This window comes from Ursus arctos, unplaced genomic scaffold, assembly GCF_023065955.2.
Source record: "Ursus arctos isolate Adak ecotype North America unplaced genomic scaffold, UrsArc2.0 scaffold_10, whole genome shotgun sequence".
NCBI classification, from domain to species: Eukaryota; Metazoa; Chordata; class Mammalia; order Carnivora; family Ursidae; genus Ursus; species Ursus arctos.
Window position 1 is genome coordinate 76,073,971 of NW_026622764.1, and position 22,121 is coordinate 76,096,091.

A 22,121-nucleotide genomic window follows, 5' to 3' on the forward strand; every position below is an offset into this window, starting at 1 on the left:
CACAAAGAACAACACAGCACACATGATTGAACCTAGTCACCCAGAATCAACAAATATTAAGATTTTGACAGTTTTGCATCACTTTTTTAAATAAAAGAAATAACATATTGGAGGTAAAGTTGAAGTCCTCATTCTACTCTTCTCAGTCTAATTTCCCTCCTTCTTTCTACATAGGCAACAGCCATCATGAATTTGGTGCATCTTCTTGCAGTCTCCATGTCTATACTTATAAAAGTATTGATTAGTATAGGTTCTGTGGCATTTTATTTATGAATATGGTATCATAATGTATATATAGTTCTGCAACTTGCTTTTTTTCCACTCTACAATTTGAATTCTATCATTTATCCTATGAAAAGTATAGAGCTAATTCATTCAGTTAGCTTTTTCGTCACTTAAATATCTTTTATTTCCCTACTATTCCCTATTGCTGGATATCTTAGGTTCTTCTTGATTTTTCACTCTTGCAAACAATGCTTTAAGGGTCAGTGTAATTATAAAATTTTATTAGGGGTTTGTTCATAATTTTTAAGTCTCTAAATTCCTTTTATCTGCAATATTTCTTTGACAAAAAGTGTTTTATTTAATTATGTTTACATCTTTGAAGAAAGCAAGGGCAGAACCTTTAAACACACACAAAGAAGAAGGGCAGCCAGTCTGCCGGCCTGGCGCTGGGGAGGAGAGAGTAAGGTCAGTGTACGAGTGAAAAGGTACCCAGGTGAGTGCAAGAGGGACTCAATTACAGAATATCCACTGGGGACTTACACGGTGCAAAATGCCTGGGTAGAGCACAGGATAAGATTGAAAAATGAAATCGAACCCTAAGCCGCACAATAATTGATTTAATTACCAGAGCTCAAAGAGGAGAGAAAACAGGAGGGTGATCTAGGAAGTTTCCTCGACCGAGGCAGGTCTGAAAGCCTGGGCGGGAATTAGAGGAAAGTGGACAGGACGGCAGACCAGCGACTGGTAAGGTTGTTAAAACTTCCAGAGATAATGACCTTCATTACCGTTTCTTTTCACATTAAAATTTAAGAACTTCACAAGAGTTTATTAGTTAAAAAGGAAATCGGACTGGCTTTTAAAACAGTATTAGCCCTCAGCATCACCTGACACAGACTGTAGGTGGTAGGAAGTATGATGTCAGGAGAGTCCACAAGTAGATTAAGGGTTTGGCTTCCAGGCTATTATTTCTACTCACATCTTTGCACAACCCTTGCATATGCCCTTGTACCAGGTCCGTAGCCCACAAACAGAAATGCAAAACTCAGAATCTCACTTGTTTGTATACATTTCTATCTAGTTCTTCACATCATGAAACATTTCTCATAAACAAAATATCCACAGCACTGAGGTTTGATTAAATTAAAACTAATTTTGGATATACATTTGAACGTCCTTTATTACTTGATTCCATGGACTAAGCTGTCTGTCCTCTTTTGCCCTTACTTTTAACAGCTGACACCTATTTGGTAACTTGGTGGCTTCTTCAGGCCTATTAACTTACTTTCTTTGCCCGGGCTGGTGTGAGATGCTTAAGAAAACAGTGGCTTTAACTACAGAGTTACCAACTCTCATACCAGTGCAGTCGAAGGGGCAATACTGGAGCTGGGGGCGGGTGACAAAGTGGCAAGAAAGTCCGCAAGAGTCCGGCGGGGAGGCCGCGGGCAGGTGGCGGCGGGCGCGGACGGCCGCGACCGGGAGGCAGGAAGCAGCGGCGGGGCGGAGCGGGCCGGCCGCTGAGCAGCCAGGGCCGCAGGCGCCCCGCCCGGGCTGGTATGCGGCCGAGAGTGACGCGGGAGGCGGGGTCACGTGACGCCCGTGGAATGCCAACAATGTAGCGAATGTCCCACTTGGGTCTGCGCGCTGGAACCTCGGCGTGAGCGCCCCGGGAAGATGGAGCAGCCGCCGCCCGCGCCGCCGCCGCCCGGGGCTCCCCCCTACCCGTGGGGCCAGCAGCAGCTCCTGCCACTGGCGCCCGGTCCCCCGGCGCGCGAGGCCCCGGAGCCACGGACGAGGACGCCCCGGAGGGTGTAGACCGCGCCCCAGGAGGTGAAGGGGCAGGGGCGGGGGCGTGTGGCCAGGGGCCAACGCGGGGCGGCTGGAAGTTTCCAGCGGGGCCCTGGGACTCCCCACGCCCACCCTCGGGCCGCTGCGGGCCGCGGCTCCGAGAGGGGCGCCCGACTCGGCGGGGCGGCCCGGCCGAGGGGCGGGGAGCGGGGCGGCAGAGGAAGTTTGTCCCGAGCGGAGCCCTGCGCCCTGCCCCCACGGCCCCCGCCCGGTCGGGGCCCGGAGCCGCCTCCGCTGGCGGCGCGTCGTCGCGGGCCGTCCGGAGTCCGCCGAGCCGGGGAAGTTGGGAGCCAGCGCCTGGCTGGCGGGGCTGCGCCGCTTTGTTGTGCGCCGGGCGGCTGCGGCCGGGCTCCCGGCGGGGAGCGGGGCGTCCCGAGAGGCGGTCCGCGCCAGGGGTACCCCGCCTCCACGGTCCCGGGGAGCTGGGCTTTTCCCCGAGACCCTGCCGGGCGCCGTGCCGGCTGGGGGCCCGACAGCAGTCGGGATCCCGCGTCCGCTGCACCGCCGTCCACAGAGGCCGCGCCGTCGTCCGCCACGGGCCGTGCGGTCGTCCCCCCGTAGGCCGCGGCGTCGTGTCCCCGCTGGGCCGGCGGTCGTCCTCCCACCCGCCCCCCACGGGCGGTGCAGCCCGCAGAGCTCCCGGTTTTGCCCGAACGGTTCTCGCTTCGATCTCTCCAAGTTTGCCTCCCGGTCCTCGCGGGTCGCAGCCCGAGCTTCAGGGACGCTTTCGCGGCCGTGAGAGCGGCGGCCGTTGCATAACATGCCTTTCCTGCGCCCTAGTTTAGCCGACTTTCTGGAGCTTGTCTTTTCTGATGCAACCTCACGTGCAGTTAGTTCCCCTGCCGGGCTCCGGAGATGCGGATTCTGAGTTAATTCGCGTTTTGCCAATCACCTCTCCGCAAGCCTGCCTTCGGAACTTGAGGAAGAGCATCTCTCTCGGGGTGAAGTCTGGCTCGCGGGGTTGGGCGGGAGTGCAAGCCCGGAGCAAACCTGTCGTTTGTAGATTCCGAGTCCCCGGCGCCCCAGGGGAAGGCGGGGAAGGTAGACCCCCAGAAGAAGGTGAAACTCACCTGACGGCACGGAGGCCCGGGTGTCCTAGGGTGCTGGCTGTATGTTATGAGCCCTTCGAATGAGAAGTTATTTTTTTCTTTCAATCATAACCGTGAAAGTATACTTTATTTATAGATTTATTGTGACAAAATCTTAAACAAGAACTTTTACATTTTCACACGTATGTAGGATATAAGTGAGCGTGCTCTTAATAGTAATCTAGACTTTTAAAAATTGTTTACCGGTACTCTTAAGCCAGAGACTATACATTTGGCAGACAAAAATTCAGTGGCCAAATAGCTCTCTTCCCAAAGTATTCGGCAAATATGTTACATTTTAAAAGGAAAGCTGGCCCACATTTTACTAAGAAACTTAAATATACTGAAATTTGAATGGAAGGTCACAAAATGTGTACTGTCTTTGTACAGGTGTTCTGTTTAAACTTTAAATTAGTAGATGAGGAGCCTGCCTTTAATAATGGAGAAAGCAACTCGTGGCTTATTTTTAGGAAATTTGTACTAAGTAGATCTTGCTCCATTCGACTAACTAGTCGAATCTCGGCATAAATCCCTCCATGATGGATCACCATTTTTGAGTGCTAAATCAAGAGACTAAGCTGTTTGTATCTTTTACTTTTTCCTTTAGCAGCTGTTGTAATAAGGTAGTAACAGAACAATCTTCCAAAATAAGAACACAGAGACTGTTTAAGAAAGTCTGTTTTACATTATAATTAACAAGACACTGTTATTCAGCCTCTCGTAAAATTTGGTCTCCTTATCCAGGTATGTAGAACACTGTTTAATGAGTACACCAGCATTCCTTTGAAATTAAAATTAGTAAACATTTAATAAATCTCAAAATGTAAAGCAATTTAAAATGGTATTGGAACAGAAGACCTCATGCAAAAGTATTAAGTTGAATTCCTAGAGTCATGGAATTTTAGAACTGGAAAGGATTCTACTGGCCTCTCCATCTAGCTGGAAATAGTTTGGACCTAAGTGTAAATTGGAACTGTACATATTTCTTTCCTTAGCAAATCACAGGGTTGATGGGAGGGACTTTCCTTTGGTGGGAGGGGAATGTTTTTACAATAAGATGCCTTGTTATTTTAAATGCTGTGTTGTAAATAGCCGGCCCTAGGCTTCTAAATCCCACTGTGTGTTGGGGTGGGGATGGGGGGGTGCAGGTGTTCTAGCTGATAAATTCACCATAAACACTTAGGAAGGATTCTGGAAAGCTTTTGAAGGGGGCGAGGGTGTTCTGCTTTGTATTAGGTAAACCAGACCAACACAGTTTTTGAAAAGCTGCTTTTAGGGGCGCCTGGGTGGCTCAGTCGTTGGGCGTCTGCCTTCGGCTCAGGGCGTGATCCCGGCGTTCTGGGATCGAGCCTCGCATCAGGCTCCTCTGCTTGAAGCCTGCTTCTTCCTCTCCCACTCCCCCTGCTTGTGTTCCCTCTCTCGCTGGCTGTCTCTCTCTGTCAAATAAATAAATAAAATCTTAAAAAAAAAAAAAGTCTTTAAAAAGAAAAGCTGCTTTTATATTTTATTTCATGATTATAATGTTAAACTTCTAAACAATGTTCCCCACTGACTTTTACAAAATGACTTGAAGAAATACAGAAGATAACTTAGTGCCTTTACTTTGTCTTGATTGTAAATCTGCTTGAAAAAGGATCAGCAGAATGAAGGGGTTGGGCACCTGTGAATGGCTCCTGGTGTTTGGGCCACTGGCTTCACTAAGTCTGCTGCTTCTCTCAGTATTTTTAAAACATGTTATTTCATCTATAGTTTCGTTTTTGAAGTATTACTCAAACAAGGTAGTGTTGGAAATAAAGATAATGGTTGTGATACTAAAATTAGGACAGAAATTTGACGTTAATGTTTACCATTCAGTATATGAAAGCCTTATGTTGCTTACCATCTAGACCATGTCAACCTAATTGTGACAAATGGTTTCTTAAGTTAATTAAATACTTTTTGCCCATGTGCTAATTTTTGACATTCATAGGACTATTTTTGGAGCATAAGTGAATAATCTCATCTTTTGTAGCAGTGGTTTATATTTATTGTTAGCTAATCATTGCTCTATTGTGGCATAGCGTAGATTCTGTTGACCTCTTAATTAGCAAGGATGGTAAAGATCTTATGAATGTAAGTTGGCTCTTGAATGGAGTGGGCCTCCAGAGTATTGCCCTCCCTGCCTCCAAGCAGTTTTCCTGATTAGGAATGTTAAGAACCATCAGGTTTCATTGCTAATTAACATCATCCTACCTCAGAAGTCTCATTCCTATGTTTTCATTAAATGTACCCAGGCAGTACCTGCCCCCTCCCCAACATTATCGGCCTATTTATTTTTCTCTTCTATGTTTGATCCTTTTCACAGGAAGTTCCAGACTCTAAGAATAGCTTCACACTTCTTCCTTCATCAAATCGTAGCCTTTTAGCTTTTCCAGTTTTGGTGAAACAATTCTTAACCTAGTAGGTTTTCTCCAAATAGGCACATGTACTGGGAAGGCACGTGTACTGGGATTCTTAGGACAGTCACAGTATTACCTCTGTCCATAGCAAGGACTCTCACATGGGATGGGGGTTCTGACTCCCTAGCTGGCAAATGTCTGAGATTTGGAGGGGGAGGAAGCAGGGCTTTCTCAAAGATTGAAAACCTTACTGGGGTATGGAGTTGAAGATAAGGAGACCCATCCTGTACAGTTGCTTGCTGTTACGAATGCTGGAAATAGTGGATAATAAATCTGTCTATAACCTGATCATTCTGTGTGGTCATCTTGAGTACAACCTTCTGTGGCTCCATTTTTTTATGCCATTGTTCATAACGCATACATACATACCCCACAGATACCAGGTACAGAGCTAATAGAGAATGTGGTGGTTTGTTTTTCCTCTAGATTGTAAGCTTATTTAGAGGTGAGACCCTGTTCTACCTGGGTGAGACCTCATAATACCCAGCAAAGTATTTGGCATGCATATGGCCCTTCTAAACCCACTACAACCTTGTGATTGTACTCTTTATTGGAGAGTTTTCCTGGATCCCCAGAGGAACGTAATCATTGATTTCCTCAAAGACCCTCACTGCGAGGGGAGCCGCTGTTGTGCGGTTTCCTGGCCTGGACAGTACTGGAAAGGTACGCCAGCGTGGTACTTTGTGATTCTGACGTTCAGCGTCTGGCTGGATGGCTGACCCGTCTGCCTGACTTAGCTTCAACTTTGCTAGTTAATTCTAGTAAGGATATGATTTAAATAATAACTGGAATTTTAGGTCCAAGAAATACTGTTTTAAAAAATGCCAGTGTTTGTCATCAGTGTGGGTCTCTAGAGACATGGGTTTGGTTGATTCTGTGGTTGGTGCTTGATGTGTGTTTAGCATCCGGTGTGGGTTCATGAAGCACTAACAGAAATTAGAAGGAAAGTTTGTGAACATCTGATAGCACTTTCCAGGATTGGAATTGGGTTTGAGAGGGCCGAATTAAGGGATGCTTCAGATGTAGCTCTCACACTTTTACATGAGCCACCTCTCCTAAGTAGTTGTCTCAGTTCCAGGCTTGAAAATGAGGTGTTTTTGTTTTCTGAGTTGTGTTATAGTTTTAAAATTCTAGTGTCTTATAGTTTCTTCTAAAGTATATTTAAATTTATTGAGGATGCCAAATGAATTTCCAAAATTAGATTTACTTTGCTTGATGCCCTCTTTTTAAAAATCCACATTCATGAGGCCTTAGGGTCATATTTAGAAAATTCTTGATGAGAGAACTTATTAAAATGATATAGTAGTGTGTCAGAGTAGCTCGTTTCCAGCTGCAATCTTCGGTGAGTATTCTCATGAAAAATTCTATCACAAGTTCATAATTTGGCCATGAAATCAACTGTCTCCAAACTAAAACGTAAAATACAAGGTCTCAAGCTGAGAAAATACTTTCTTTCTTTATGAGACTGAGGGAAAGTTTCATGCTTTCCAGATTGTTCAGGCAGGAACAGTTTGCACAGAGCTGCTGTTTTGCAGATTCCCTTACACATACAGGGCAATACCTGTGGTGGTCCCAGCACCAGCGCTTTCTGTAAGATGATGGTGGAAGATGGGAAGAACATGAGAAGCGTGTGTGGTGACCTCCTACTCCCACTATGCGAAGGAACTTCCCCAGGCGGTGGGTTTATGGGGTGTCACTGAATCATTCTTTCAACTTCTCTGTATGTTGGAAAATTTTCATAATAAATTGTTGAGGGGGAAACAAAAAGGAAAGAAGCCAAGACCTCTGATCCGGATTCTGTTTAAGGGCTCATCCACTTGGTATTTCTTGGCTCATGCATCAATACAGACATCAACACAGAAATATCTGGTCTCACCTCTGCCGGCTGGCTTTATAACTGGAATGTTTGTGGGACATATGAGTGTTTAAAACTCCCAAGTATCTCAGGAGCTCAGCTCTTTGGAAGTTGCTCCCTGTTGCGTGTGTCAGCCCCCTGGCAGTGGGGGTGACCGCGTGCTTGGGAGGGCGTATGTGGCAACCGGCAGGTTAGACTCCACTCTGTGAGGGGACTTTGCTCTCCTGGTAGCACCCAGTCCTGAGGTTCGGTCTCTGCATGTGTCACTGTGTGTAGCAAGGGAACCATCCTTCAAATGCTAGTTAGCTAAAGGCGAATAGTTAGACAATTATTCCCGTTTTTTGTGTGAGTGTACAATATACATATTTATCATTTTAACTGTTCGTAAGTGTATAATTCAGTTGCATTAAGAACATTCACATTGTTACTGCAATCATCGCTGCAATCTGTACTCAAAGCTTTTTCATCATCCAGAAAGAAACTGCACACACTAAATAATAGCTCCCCATTCCCCTGTCCCTTGGTCATCTCCATTCTGCTTGATCTCTCTCAAGTTGCAGATTCTAGGTGCCTCATGGAAGCAGAATTGTGAAGTATTTGTCCTTTTGTGTCCAGCTTACTTCGCTTAGCATGACATTTTCAAGGTCCCTCCATGTTATAGCCTGTGTCAAAGTTTCATTCCTTTTTCTGACTGAATAATATACTGTGTTATGCAACTTTATGTAATAATTATGTGTGAACTTTACCGGGGAACATTTCACCTGGGCCCACATCTTACACTTCAGAGAAAGAGCACTGCTGTTAATATGGAGCTCCTTCCACATGCTCAGCCTTGTGCCAGGAGCTCTCCTGCAGCGCCTTTAGAGCACTGGCAGCTCGTATCCCCGGTTTAGGATGGAGTGCTGGGCGACTTCATGCATTCATTTAACAAATGCTCTTTGGGCCTGTGCGCGTGTCCGACAGGCAGGCTCCTGCCCCACAGACCTTACAGTTGAGGTGATTCAAGACGAAAGCAGGCACATCGGTCATTCATTATGCACTGCAATGTGGTTGTGAATGAACACCAGGGTCTCTGAGGTTGGGTGGGCAGGGAGGTCCTTCTGCGGAGGGGATTTTTCAGTTGAGAATGGTAGGAGGTGAACCAGACGGAGTGGTATTTGTTCCTAGCAGAGAGAATGGTCTTGCTAAGTTCAGAGGTAAGGAAGAATTCGTTGCCTTTCGCTTGCCCCAGGTCATCCAGGTTGAAGCTGTTGCTGGCTGGTTGGGAAGCAGTCCCCTTCTTGAAGCTAAGGTGCTGCTCAGAACTGACTATCCCAGACCCGGCTGCAGGCACATGGTTCACACTTTAAGTCTAATCACTTAAGTTTTTCTCTCTTGTGCTTTTCTTTTTTTAAAAAGGAAGGTACTTTAACTTTTCAAGCATTGCTATCAAATAGTCATTTAAAGAGGAGTCACTTGGAGTGAGCATGAAATACATTTCTACATTCAGTTTGGTACCTTTTCCACTAATCAGTCTGGACTTTGCCCTGGTCTTGTCTCTTGACTTGATTAAAGCCTTTTTTGTCTGATTCTGAGTCGAACTTCTTAGTAATTCTAATAATTGGCCCGTGTGTTGTGCATTATAGATGAGAATGAGCTCACATGAAATTTCACCTGTGATCTTCAGAGCAGCCTTGTCAAGTAGACAGAGAAAGGCTTGTTACCCAGCAGGAAATTGAAGCTCTGAGAGGTGAAGTGCTTGCCCAGATCACATGGAGCTAAGTGCCAGAGCTGGGGGTGGAAGCCAGGCTTCTCACCTCCAGCTGCTTTTTCCTTTGCATCGAAACGGCCCTCTTCTGCATCAGCCTCCCCCAGACCTGTCCTTACCTCCTGATAAGTGCTCTCCTCCATCCCCACCAAGGCTGCTTGCTTGATGCTCCTTGTCCAGGTGGTTGTCCTGGCTCAGATAATGGTACTACCATCAGCTCTGGTTTCTAAACCAGAAACTTGGCCTCCCCTTTCAAACCAGTCCTCTAGTGAACATCACCAACCCTTATTGGTTCTATTTCTTAAGCTGTTGAACCACCTACTTCTCTCTGTTCTCCAGCTACTATTCGATTTCAGATCCCCATAATTCTTTGGGTAGACTTTTATAGTCACATTATCTAAGTAATTGATCTTCTTGTCTGTCTTCCATCGTAAACTGTGAACTCCTTAAAGTCAGAGGCTGGTCATTATTTTCTGCTTCCCTAAGATCTAGTAACAGGGCCACCTTGTATGGGTGTTCAGGTTGTGCACTGTTCAAGGGCCTTACATGTAAAATGGCATACCTCACATCATACAAACGCTCACTTATATAAGGGCATGTGTAAGCCTACGTGGAGACTCTGGGCCACTCACAGAATACCTGTACAGCAGTAGAGTCACCTCTGAGGATAAAGCCACATAGCGTGCATGTGATAGACCTGTTCTGGAGGATACACACGATCACTCCTCTGTCACCTGCCTCAGAGGTCCAGTTCCCACCCTCCTTGTGATTCAGACTTTACCTGCCCCCCTCACCTAGGGGGTGTATATCATGTGTGTCTGCATGCATGTGTGATAGATTGTGACATGTGGCATGTCACATGTGGTATGTTTTCAGAGTGGGCCAGGCCACTGTCCACAGAGCTCTGGAAAGCTCCCTAGGGCAAGAGGTGCCCATGTTGTACAATAATATAGTAAACAGTTTACTTGAGGAAGGGGTACCTTTTTATTTTATAGTCCCAAAAAGGTACCACATGAACCACTAGGGCTCTGTCAATAACTACACAGAAAGTATTGGATGTGGCGGTAGAAGCAACGTCTTAGAGCAGACCACTCACTGCTCAACTCCTCATAGCTCTGGGGCTGGAGCCATGTGGGCTTCCGCAGCCATAAGGCAGCAGTACAATTTGCAAAAGCCCCAGACTGGGAATAACCAGATGTCCTTTGGTGGCAGAATGGATAAACAAGTATGTTCATACAATGGAATATTACTCAGCAGTGAAGAATGACAGACTCTTGCTACATACCACTGTATGAATAACCCAACAGTGACCAAAGTAAGCCAGACATGAAGAGTACAGACCATGTCATTCCATGGATATAAAGTTCAAAAACTATAGACTAATCCTTGGTGTTAGAAGTAGTGAAGGTGATTCCCCTTGAGGCGTTGGTCTTTGGGGGACTAGGAGCTTCTGGGTGGTAATGACACACTCCTTGATCCAGATGCTATTTATAAGGGTGTGTTCTTTGTAAATGTTCATTATCTTATGATTTGTGCACCTTAAGAAATATATGTTCAACTTACATAAAAACATTCATCCTTCCTGCCCCCTCCCCAAAAGACTGACTTCTTCCCCAGCTTTCAGCAACTTTGTGTTTTTAGAGTAAATTCCAGAGAGCTTTCAAGCCTCAACCCACCAGGGCCTCTTTCACCTGTGCCTGGCTCCCCTTCGCTCTGCTGGTGTGGCTGGGCAGAGAGGACATCCCCACATCTTGGGTTTGGCATTCTCAAAGCTCTTTTTTCTTCAGTGTGGACTATCTCCTGTGGCCCTTGCCCTTTCTTAGCTGAGTGCAAGACAGCTTTGTACCTTCTCTTCAGTCTGCTAATGTCCCTTGATGGTAAAATGAGGCTGCTCTTCTAAGTCATGCCAGTTGGGAGGGGTATGAGCTCTCCACTCACTTACCTAACTGCTCGCTCTCGTGGCTGAGCAGACAGAATGTCCCGCGTGCTGGTGGCGTTCATTGATGTCTTTAGGGCCAGACTAAGCCCAGACATCTGGCCAAGGTGTAACTAGCTCCTGATACCCTCTCTCCCTTCCTCCTTGGGACTGCTCACCCTGGCTTTCCTCATCTACCTGGTGTGTCGTGATTGTCCCTTCCAGTCCACCTTCCAGTTGGCTTCCAGACTCAGCTCTTTAAAGGGCACTTTTGGGGATGCCTGGGTGGCTCAGTCAGTTAAGCATCTGCCTTTGGCTTGGGTCATGATCCCAGGGTCCTAGGATCGAGTCCCGCATCAGGCTCCCTGCTCAAAGGGAAGCCTGCTTCTCCCTCTGCCTCTTCCCTCTCCGCATGCACACGCTCTCTCTCTGTCAAATAAATGGATAAAAATCTTTTAAAAAAATAAAAAATAAAGGGCACTTTTGGCCATGTCACTCCTTAACCTAACCGCAGACAATGACTTGCCACCATCTGCAAGGAGTCCAGACAATTAACACGGCCTTGAAGGTCCTTCCAGATGGAGCCCTGTATACCTCCCAGGGTCTCATCCTTCCATAACTCTCCAGGAAAAGCCTTTCCCGCACAGATGTAAATCTGAGGGGTGGGGCCTGTTCCTCCCCTCCTTTGCATATGCTGTTCCCTTTGGCTGGAATTCCGTCGTTCCCTGCACTCAGATTTGGTTATCTCTACTTCAGAGTTTTTTCTGGCTTTCTCCTTTGTTCTCCCATTTGAAACCTCCTCTTGGGCATCTCTTTTCCTTTGAAGCTGCTCATTGGCTACCTCACCCTCACCTTGCTGAAGGCTGGATTTTGTTTTTGTTTGTACTAGCAGTGCCTGAGATTTTGTAGGCTTTTGATGAATGTTTGCAAGGTGGGTATGTGGGTGGATGGGTAGGTGGTAGAGGAAGGGTGAATACATTTTGACTGCAAAGAAACCTTCCCTGATTATTTATTGTGAAGGTAAGATGATTTATGTCTTGTGTATTTCAGTTTTTAAAAAAGGGGGGTTAAGACCCTGAAGAGTGGAAACAAAGTGATTTGTGTGAATTCCCACAGGAAAAGATACAACTCTGCAGCCTATTCTCAGACATAGCGAATCACTCAGGATTCTCCATACATGCTTGGCAGCTCCTTGAGAATCTCTATTTTTTTGCTGGAATGGGAATTCATGGTTTTAGAAGGTTAGGTATTTCAAAACAGATGCTTAGACCACGAAGTCACTGAAAATGAGTGTGGTTGCAATATGCCCCATTTTACACCAATTAAGCAGAGCTCTGGGCTTCTGGCCCCCCGCCAATACTCTGGTCCGGGCCCCAGGGAAATCTCAGCAGCTCTTGGATCTAATTGTTCACTGTCTGCGTAGTCTTAAAACAGTCATTTTGGTGACTTTACTATGTTAGATGTTGTGTATTAAAACATGGATTTCATGTTGAAAAATGTATTTAGTCTGCTTCGTAATTTCTAAATAGGATCTTCCTTCAGTTTCATTGAGAAGGTGATAGTTAGAACCTTTTAAGAGCTTCCATCTTCCTACCTCTAAGAAAAGAATAGTAATTTTAATGTCATTTCTTCAGATTTACGGCCATAGATGATTATGAAATAGATCTATATAAGTAAATTCACATGGAACTCTCAGAGCCTGGCACACAGTGGATACTGGATAAATATTAGCAATCATTTTTTTTTCTGCATGACAAAGCCTGTGAAGCAGATTTCCATTTTACGGTTCTAAAATTCCTTACTGAAACAAAAAACCCAGATCCCTTCTCCCTGTCCTTTTAAAGATTGCTCTTTTTAGAATCAGTTTTCTTTGTTCATTAAAATGCAAAATGCATATCCTTTACAATTCTGTGGGTTAAAAGGAGTGAAGTGAGTGAGGGCAAAAGAGGAGGGGTGGGGAGAGGGACCTCTAGAGCTTCAGGTGTGAGCCCAGGGGCTGTGCAACAGGCCTTTGCTTCTGCCACCAGTGGGCCTCTGTGCACTGGTGATGACAGCTAATTACACAAATAGTAACAACACGAGTAGTAGAAAACATGGTTTACCAAAGACTTCTGTGGTCCAAGTGCTACTGAGCCAGTTCTTGCATGGTCTTCCTCAGTGCTTACCACTGCCCTCTCACCAAGTGTTGTCATCTGTTTCACCCGGGGAGGGTGAGGGGAGTTAAAGGACTTTTCCAAGGTCACCCAGGCAGCAAATGATTTGAGCTAGATCCTGCTTCCAGGAGAGCTGGCTGCTAAGGGCGGTATCTGGTTGGGATCCATTTTGTTTTTTGAATGCAGGAACAACAGAGTAGTCAGTGAATTAGGCCTGTAGAAGCCATTTCCATGCTGAAGTAGGAGGTGATCTATATGAATGACTTCCTGATGTAGCCACTTGTTAGTATGGTCATAGTGTACTCTGAGAAAGAAATCCCCCACATGCTTTTACCAGTCCCCTTCCAGGTAAGTATCAGTGTCTACAAGAAAGGTATTTAGGTCACAATTCTGATAGGAACTTTACCACTTTGTGGGGAAAAAAAACAAGGGAGTAGTTACCTTCAAAGTCTTATAGCACATTTTGTTAGAATGCTTTCACTTGCAGTATAGGACACCTTTAATGTGATCAATATTGTGGTATCTTCCAGGAAGTTTGGGAGGGCTTTATAAGGAGTAATTTCCAAAGACATGGAAGGACCACAGGTTCGTGGGGGGGGAGGGGAAGGTTCGCAAAATCACGGAGATAAGAGACAAAGGTGTGGGTCATGAGTTTAGTGGTTATTAGGAACAAGCCAGAAATCTAAGACCTTGTGTAGGAAGTTTAATCCTAAATACTCAAGTTGTGAATTTCAAAATGAAATTATATTATAATGAATTATTTTAAATGAGCTCTCAGTTGTCAGTACTATTCTCTATTCTTGCCTGAGTTAATATTTCTAAGTCAGTATGAGTTGTGGAGATTTACTTTATTGCAGATTACATATTACAGGAAACATCTTGGGACAGCCCTAGATGTCATGTGCGCCAACCAGAGTTGAACAGTATTTTTATCATTTCTGAGAGGTGATGTGTTCTTTCTTAATCCTTCCAAATGGAATATTTTCAGGATCATGGTCCATTTCTGAAAAGTATTGTTAACAGTATGTGAAAACCACAAATGAGTATGTTCTTTCCATTTTCTTTTTCAGATAGTGATGATCTTCAAAATGAAGACTCTGGAAAATTTTAGGTTCTCTATAGGAACTACAAAAATTGAAGGAAAGAAGATTTTCAAAAGGAAATTGTTTTGAAAGTATGTTTACAACTAACTGATACTGTTGATAGTTTTTTTTTTTTTTAAATAATAAAACACTTTAAGAAGATTGTATTTATGGTAAAAGGAAACTGGACTAACAATGAGGCCAAAGACTTTTCCTGCCACAACTTATTCTGGAAATAGCCGCCAGCGACTGCAGGAGATTCGAGAGGGCTTAAAGCAGCCGTCCAAGTCTTCCGCTCAGGGGCTGCCTGTGGGACCAAACAGTGATGCTTCCCTGGCTACCAAAGTCCTGGGGGGCAAGGATGCCGCCAGGCAGCAACAGCAGATGAGAGCCACCCCAAAGTTCGGGCCTTATCAGAAAGCTCTGAGAGAAATCAGATACTCCCTGTTGCCTTTTGCTAATGAATCCGGCACTCCGGCAGCTGCAGAAGTAAACCGACAGATGCTGCAGGAGCTGGTGAACGCGGGATGTGACCAGGTGGGTGTAGCCTCCCTGAGGCCCCTGTGGTGGCAGTTACAGTAAGTAGGCCATCAGAGCACGGTTGAGATACCCAAAGATCCCGTGCTTGCCCCTTGAAGGCTCTGAACTGCTTACTAAGAGAAGTATTTTGAGGTCAGAACCCAAGGCCCTTCCGATGTGCCATTGCATTGCTTTCCACCTGCTCTCCAGAAGGGTCTTTCAGGCCGCTTTTCCTTTTCAGGCAAGATCCGGACATTTCTGAACTCCACTGAAATTGTACCATGTGTATTTTCTGTTCTGTCCTTGTGAAGTTGAGAAGGACATTCACACTTACCCCTATCTTTGGGGTTTATTTGGGCTTATTCTGAGCTGTCATGGGGAAGATACTGGCTTCCCTTGTTTTTGGTTTGTGCATTTGTTTTACTTAGTTAAGGGAAAGGTTGGTTGGTAGGATTTGGCTCTTCTTAGACTCTTTTCTCCTATTTTTAAAAACAGTGTGTATACTGTTATAGGAGACATAACTATGTTAAGGAAATGATCAAGTTTGAGAAGTCATCAAAATGGTGGCAACATAGTCTGACTTCTCAGTTGCTTAAGAATAAGGGACACATTAACGGAGGTGGTACCAATAATATAGAAGTACACAAGTTCTAGCGATATGTTTCTGATCCCGTGGTGACTCACATAGCCACGTCAAACCCAGGTTGCGGGGCAGGACTGTGTAAAATGGAGCTAGTGTCCAACCACGTAAAAATGTACTTAGTAAAATCTAACTGGTAAAAATGTAATTGCCTTCTGAAAGCTAATGCTTTGTTACCATCCGTCCTCTTACAAGTCACAGTTGCATGAAAATGGAAATAAGCTAGGTATTTTTGCTGCCTTGGAACATTAGTAAGATTTCATGCTCAGAGCACGTCTAGATGGCTTGAGCACTTGTAGCGTCTTAGAAATAACCTAAGTACCTACTCCTGGCCTCACAGTCGCAGGAGAAGGCTAACAGTGCCCTCTTTTATTTCCAAAAGCTATCTCAACCTTCTTGTTGGAGTTGATTACCATAGAATTTAACTAGAGAATTTATATTTCTCAGATGATATGTTTGTGAAACTAATCGTGCTATTTTGCAGGGCACTTCCTTGACACTTTGGGATATACTGGGATTAACTTGTGTGAAGCAAGCATTGTTGTGTTGAGAGTTGCTTTTATAAAGCACAGGGTCATGAATAATGTGGTGCAGAGTGTTTTAGCAGTGGAAGCTGACAGCAGAGTCATGACCTTTCTCATTGTGAAAATATGAAGTTAAATACGCTGCCAAGTGCTATCCCTTGACAAACAGAACTTGATGGTTTTGAAAGTAGGAAGGAGCAGTCCTGGGGAAATACTGGAGTATGATTGCAGAGACTTGAAACCCAACAGCAAAGCCTAAAAGCTTCTATAAATCACTTGCAAACAAAAGAGGTAATCAGAGCAGGGTGTCTTTGCAGTTGTGTTTCAGCTGTGATAAAAAGAAACAAGTGAAGCAAATAATCCAAAATACAGGTGGGATCTCATTATGGCAAAATCCATTAGTGATAATTATAGTGCAAGAAATAATGAAGCTGGTGCTGTATCCAAGACAGTAAAATACAAATACAGTAAAATTAAGGATCATGACACCAGTGAAGTTCCCATCAGCATTTAATTTATGTTAATTGCTAGCAGAAAGGACTCTGTTTGTCATATTTAATGCTCCTGAAATAATTAAGTCACTTGGTGTATAGTGTTACTTTATAAAGTAAAACAGCTCTGCCTTCACCCTGACCCTCCAATTTGGACTGTTTTTAGTCTGTATACAGGGGTGCATTTGCTTTCAGAGAATCCCGGTCAGACCGTCATTACGAGAACCTAAATAATGTGAGTGGAAACAGTCAATAGTACCTCTAGAGTTGTGTGCCTTCAATAAAGCAGATGATCAGACCCAGTATAAGAGGTACAGAGAGTACCTAGTGTTGCAGCTTTTCATTTTCCTTTGTCTCCTCCTGTATTGCCTTTTAATTTAGGTTCAGTTTTATTCTCTTGTACTTTGTCATTTTTAACCCTGATGTTAATCAGAATGGCAGTGAACTCCCGTGTTTTCTTAAGGTCTTACTGGTGATACACACTTTTATATACACCTTTTATCCATATACATGTGCATACATTTTTTTCCCATTTTATTTGGCCTGAGACTTACTGAAAATATTTACTTGAATGTTTGAGTGTTTCCTTTTAAACTTTTTATTAAAATAAAATTTACATAAGAAAAGCACATGATTCCTAAGTATACAGCTCAGTGAATTTCACCTAGTGAATCACACCCACGTAACTAGCATGGATGGATGTATTTTTTTTATTTAAGTAATCTCTATACCTAACATGGGGCTCGAACTCAACACCCTGAGGTAAAGAGTCACATGCCCTTCCGACTGAGCCAGCCAGGCACCCCTGGGTGTGTGTGTGTGTGTGTGTGCGTGTATACATATATGTATATATATTTTTTAAGATTTACATATTTATTTTTAGAGAGAGAGCATGTGCATATGAGAGAGTGTGGAGGGGAGGGGCAGAGGTTGAGGGAGAGAATCTCCAGCAGACTCCCCACTGAGTGTGAAGCCAACTCAAGTCAAGAGTCAGGTCACTCTCACAACCCTGAGATGATGACCTGAGCCAAAACCAAGAGTCTGTTGCTCAACTGACTAAGCCACCCAGGTACACCCCACTCCCCACTGGAGTATATTTTAATTAAAATATTTTTAATGTAAATTTCTAGGAAAAGTAAAAGACTACGTTTTCTTTTTCTTAGTCTTTCTATGTAATGATACAGTATATATATCAAATGATACAGGTCTAAAATATTTTTGCACGTACATTACTAAAGACTTATGAGAATTTCTACAGAAAAAAAAAGGCCAGTGAATTAATATTCCTTATGGAAGGAGCTGCTCTTTAAATATAGATTAAAGGGGCGCCTGGGTGGCCCAGTTGTTAAGCGTCTGCCTTCGGCTCAGGTCATGATCCCAGGGTCCTGGGATCGAGCCCCGCATCAGGCGGGAGCCTGCTTCTCCCTCCGCCTGCTGCTCCCCTGGTCATGCTTGCTCGCTCGCTCTCTCTGTCAAATAAATAAGTAAAATCTTTAAAAAAATAAGTAAAAATTAAAGGAATTGGAAAGGTAAGTGTTTTGGTTATGAGTCATACTTTGTATCATTTGGATACTCTTCTCACTGACATAGATAATAAATTTAGCTTTTACTTTATCTTATAAAACTTAGTTTCACTTTTCTTTTACTCTTAATCAGGTGATCATATTACTAGGTTTTCCCTTTTTTTCTTCCTGACAGAGTTTTAAAAACCACTAATTAGGGGTGCCTGGGTGGCTCAGTTGGTTAAGCATCTGTCTTTGGTTTAGGTCATAGTCTCAGAGTCCGGGGATTGAGCCCCCTCATGGGGCTGTTTCACCCTCTCCCACTCCCCCCCTGCTTGTGTGCTTTCTCTCGCTCTCTGTCAAATAAATAAATAAGCATGCTAAAAAAAAAAACCCCACTAATTTGATTTTGCAGCGACATTAATACATGTAACTTGTGTGCTTCTCGGAAGCATATGACTTGTGTTCTCTCACTGAATTTCAGTGGGTGCTGTTGAGGCAGGCTCACTATCCTTGGGGCTTCTCAGGGTGCAGGGATGGCTGGCTGGTATAGGGGCCTAGTGATGGCAAGGATCCTATTCAGCAGTAGCTCCTTGCACTCCTCAAAATAGCTAAGCATTTTATCACCTTGGGTCCCTTAGAGGAAGACCTAGGTGAGAACTGCCTTTCACATATGAGTACCAAGAAACCTTTTTTTTGCTTCTCTTGAGCAATTAGCATGTGCTCTTTCTCTGTGGACAACCTTCATGAGCCTCCCTCATTGATCTGCTGTGAGAGGTGCCAAGTCTGTGGCAGCTTTAAGACTTTTTAGGGCCTCGGCCTGTCATAGCTACATTCTTCCAGTCCTGAATTTCTATGTTAGCATAATTTTCCTAATCCCGACTTAATCCAGTTTTTCCTCACTTTATTGTGAATGTTTAAATGACTTAAATCTTTAATGGAATGAGGGTAGGAAGAAATGTAAACAAACAAATCAATTTATTATACCAAATTTGGCCTAAGAAAAAAGCCAGTGGTCAGGATGTATATTCAGAGGCAGGCTTCCTGAGAATAATGGTCATAGCAACAAATAAATTTGAGGTCGTCTGGTTAATAGGAAAAGGGAGTGAATTTCTTTGCATTCTCAAGCCAAAAAGTACAAAAAAAATCAAGTTTCTCAACCCATCCTACAAGTTATTCCTCAACCCAGGTCCTTTTGCCAAAGGAAATAGCATCGCAGAGGGGTGCGGCCTGCTGGGGCCTGTGAGTCTCACAGAGGAAGGACAGACACTGGTGCTGGCAGCAACCTCCTATGCCAAGTACTGTTCCAACAAGCACCTGCACCAGCAGCCTCACTGTGGAAACTACACAGCAAGCATTGGAGATGGATTCCAGTCGTTACCCCAGTATTGCAGAGGAAACTATGGCTTGAGTGGTCAGGCAGGTGACTCGAACTCTCCTCTGCACACTCCCCCCAACCCCCCAGCCGAGGCCCTAAAAAGACCTTGTATCTTCAGTAAGAGTTGGTTAGACAGACTTGTTACACACACTTGAGAGGAAAGACGTCAGTGCTCCCTTAATGTGGCCATGCAGAGCTGTCTTTAACTTGCACTGTGTGTGTTCCTGGCCCGATTCTGTGCTGACGTACGCCCCATCCTGGTGGGATTTTCTTCTCCGTGACTTGGTCCTCTCCTTTCCCTCATGTCCTCTCACTTCCTTGGGTGGGCGGCACTTGCTCAGCGCTTCCAGTCCCCAGGCCCCCTCGCCACAGGCCCTGGATGCGTGGCGCGGCCTCCTCCTGCTCTCACCTTCACTTCACTTGTTCTGGGGGCTTCTTCAGCATATTATTCTGTTGGCTGGTAATGTCGGCATCCATCTTCCCCAGCGTGGATTCGGGCACCTGTTATGGTTCCGCTCCGATTCTTACTGCAGCGTTTCAATTCCTCCGCCGGGATTTGAACTGTTCCTATAAAGACTTCCCTAGTTCTGTATTTCTAAGGCACTGGATGCTTGCTGCCAGCCTTGTGCGGACAAGGTGGTCATGCTGTCGTCGCACTTGCTTCGTGGCGCGCAGGCCCCTGGGTGCCGCATCCGCGCTGCGTCCCGGTGTGTCCAGGTGTGCACAGGGCTGCCTGCGCGGTTCGCCCGCAGTGTGTGCGGTGGGGATTTGCACACGCGCTGTGCACGCCCCAGAAAAACTTTGCCCACACGGTTCCCTGTGCCGGTCCGTGCACAAGCCATCACTGATCTGTCAGACGTCGAAGAGACACAAACACCACTTGGCCTCTTTGTATGTTTAGCTCAAACAGGAGGCATCGTGTCGGGAAAGCTCTAGACAGTGACCTACAGAAATGTTAACGTTGAAGTGCTGTTCCTTTAGCCTGGTGTCAAGATTCTGCCTCGGGACTAGTTCTCTGTAATACAGGTATTGTGCTAAGGAAAAAAAAGTAGAAAAGGCCTAGATAACAAGTACATTTCCTCCTTTTCCCTTCCTCTGGAAAGGGAACGACTTTCCAGTATTACCGAACAAGAACACGGGTACTGCCCTGAAATATTCGTAAGAGGAGAAGGAAAAAAGAAACACTTAAGTTTAGGAATGCCAGTAATGTAACAGGAAATTGTATTACAATGGCTTTTGGGTGTAGCAGTTCCTTGTCTTCCCCTCTCCCCCACCGTTTTTTCTTTTTTAGCCTTTCAAATTAAATCTGGCCCTGCCAAAAGATAAACTGTATACTTTGTTAGAGTAGGATATTTAAAATTAATTTGACAAGACACAAGCACATCATACCCTTGTGTCATACCCTTCCCCCACCCCACCCCACCCCACACAGGCTTCATCCTAGTTATTAAAGGAATATGTGTTCATTGTGTAAGTTTGGAAAATACAGAAACAGATGAAAGGAAAATAAAAATTCCCTATAATTCTGTCAGCTCAAATGTGACCACTCAGAACTTTTGGTATGAAAGCAGCCAGATTTTTTTTCTAATTAAAGGAAATTAAGGAAAGTGAGGAGGCCTGTACAGGTGACAGGTGGAAAAAACAGAATACGGGGTATGATCCCACTTCTTCCTTCAGAAAAAATATATGTTTATAATATAGCCCTTCTCATTCTCCTTATCTAAATCAAGACCAGTCGTTTCCCTTACAGAGTGTGTCTTGAATCTCTCTGTGCACTTCCCTGTCCTGGTCTCCCTACCTGCCAAGCCTCCACCTTTGCTCCTGACGTTGCCGCTCCTCCTGGCCCCTCTCCTCATCTGCTCCCAGCACAGAACCCTCTGAGTGATCATTCTGAAAAGGAAAAGATCCTGTCATTTCGTTCTGGAAACCTTTCCGCTGCACTTGTGATGAAGCTCCTGACCTGTAGGCAAGGCCCATCCCACAGCCTCAGGTGGCACCCCTTTTCCGGCAGTTGGTGCTCTGACCCTGCCAGCCTTTCCTCAGACCTCTCAGCACTGGCCCCTTCTTGCCTGGATAATGCCTACTCCTCTTTGAAGGCTTGTCTTCCAGAGAAGCATTCTGTGACCCCTAGTCTAAACCAGATCCCTCTGTTTTAGTCCCTTTCATTACAGAAATTTGCTTTCATAGCATTTATCAGAATTTGTTGCTAAGTGTTTAGTTGTGTATTTCATGCAATATCCATTTCTCTCTTTAGATTTAATGCCCATTGGGCAGTGGCTTTGTTCTGGTCATCATTCTCTAGTACCTAAAACTGCAGACTCTCAAAAACATCTGTTGTATAAATGAAGGGATAAACGTTTTGCTGTTTATGTTTATGGTATGTTTATGGTAAACATCTTCATTTTTCATGCCTGTATTGTATTCCATTGTTCAAATAGTAGTTTTATAATTTATTATAAAAAACTGGTGTTAAGAGGTAAACTGAAGCATATTTTAAAGTTTATCTGAGCAAAAATGATTCTAATTGGTGGTGGCAAACCAGAAGTGGTTAAGAGCACTCCACTGACAGTTGCTCAGGGAAGGACTTTCAGAGAGCAGAGGCAGAAGCAAAGTAAGAAAATTATTCAGTTGTTTACAGCTTAAGTGGTTACCTGATTTGGGAGGGCCTAGGTGGCAGCTTATGATTGGTTGTCCTCAGGTTTTGACTTTTTAGCCTTCA

At 44.6% G+C, this 22,121-nt stretch overlaps 1 protein-coding gene across 1 annotated transcript in view; it reads left to right on the top strand.

Annotated features, from left to right (window-relative positions):
• Positions 1 to 1,819: 1,819 nt before the first annotated feature.
• LATS2 (large tumor suppressor kinase 2) overlaps positions 1,820 to 22,121 on the top strand; it is a 72,634-nt gene continuing 52,332 nt past the window's right edge. The window contains exons 1-2 of the mRNA XM_026492973.4: positions 1,820 to 2,052; positions 14,337 to 14,885. Of these exons, the coding sequence (XP_026348758.1) occupies positions 14,544 to 14,885 (342 nt within the window). The 5' untranslated portion in view covers positions 1,820 to 2,052; positions 14,337 to 14,543. The remainder of the gene's footprint in view (positions 2,053 to 14,336; positions 14,886 to 22,121) is intronic.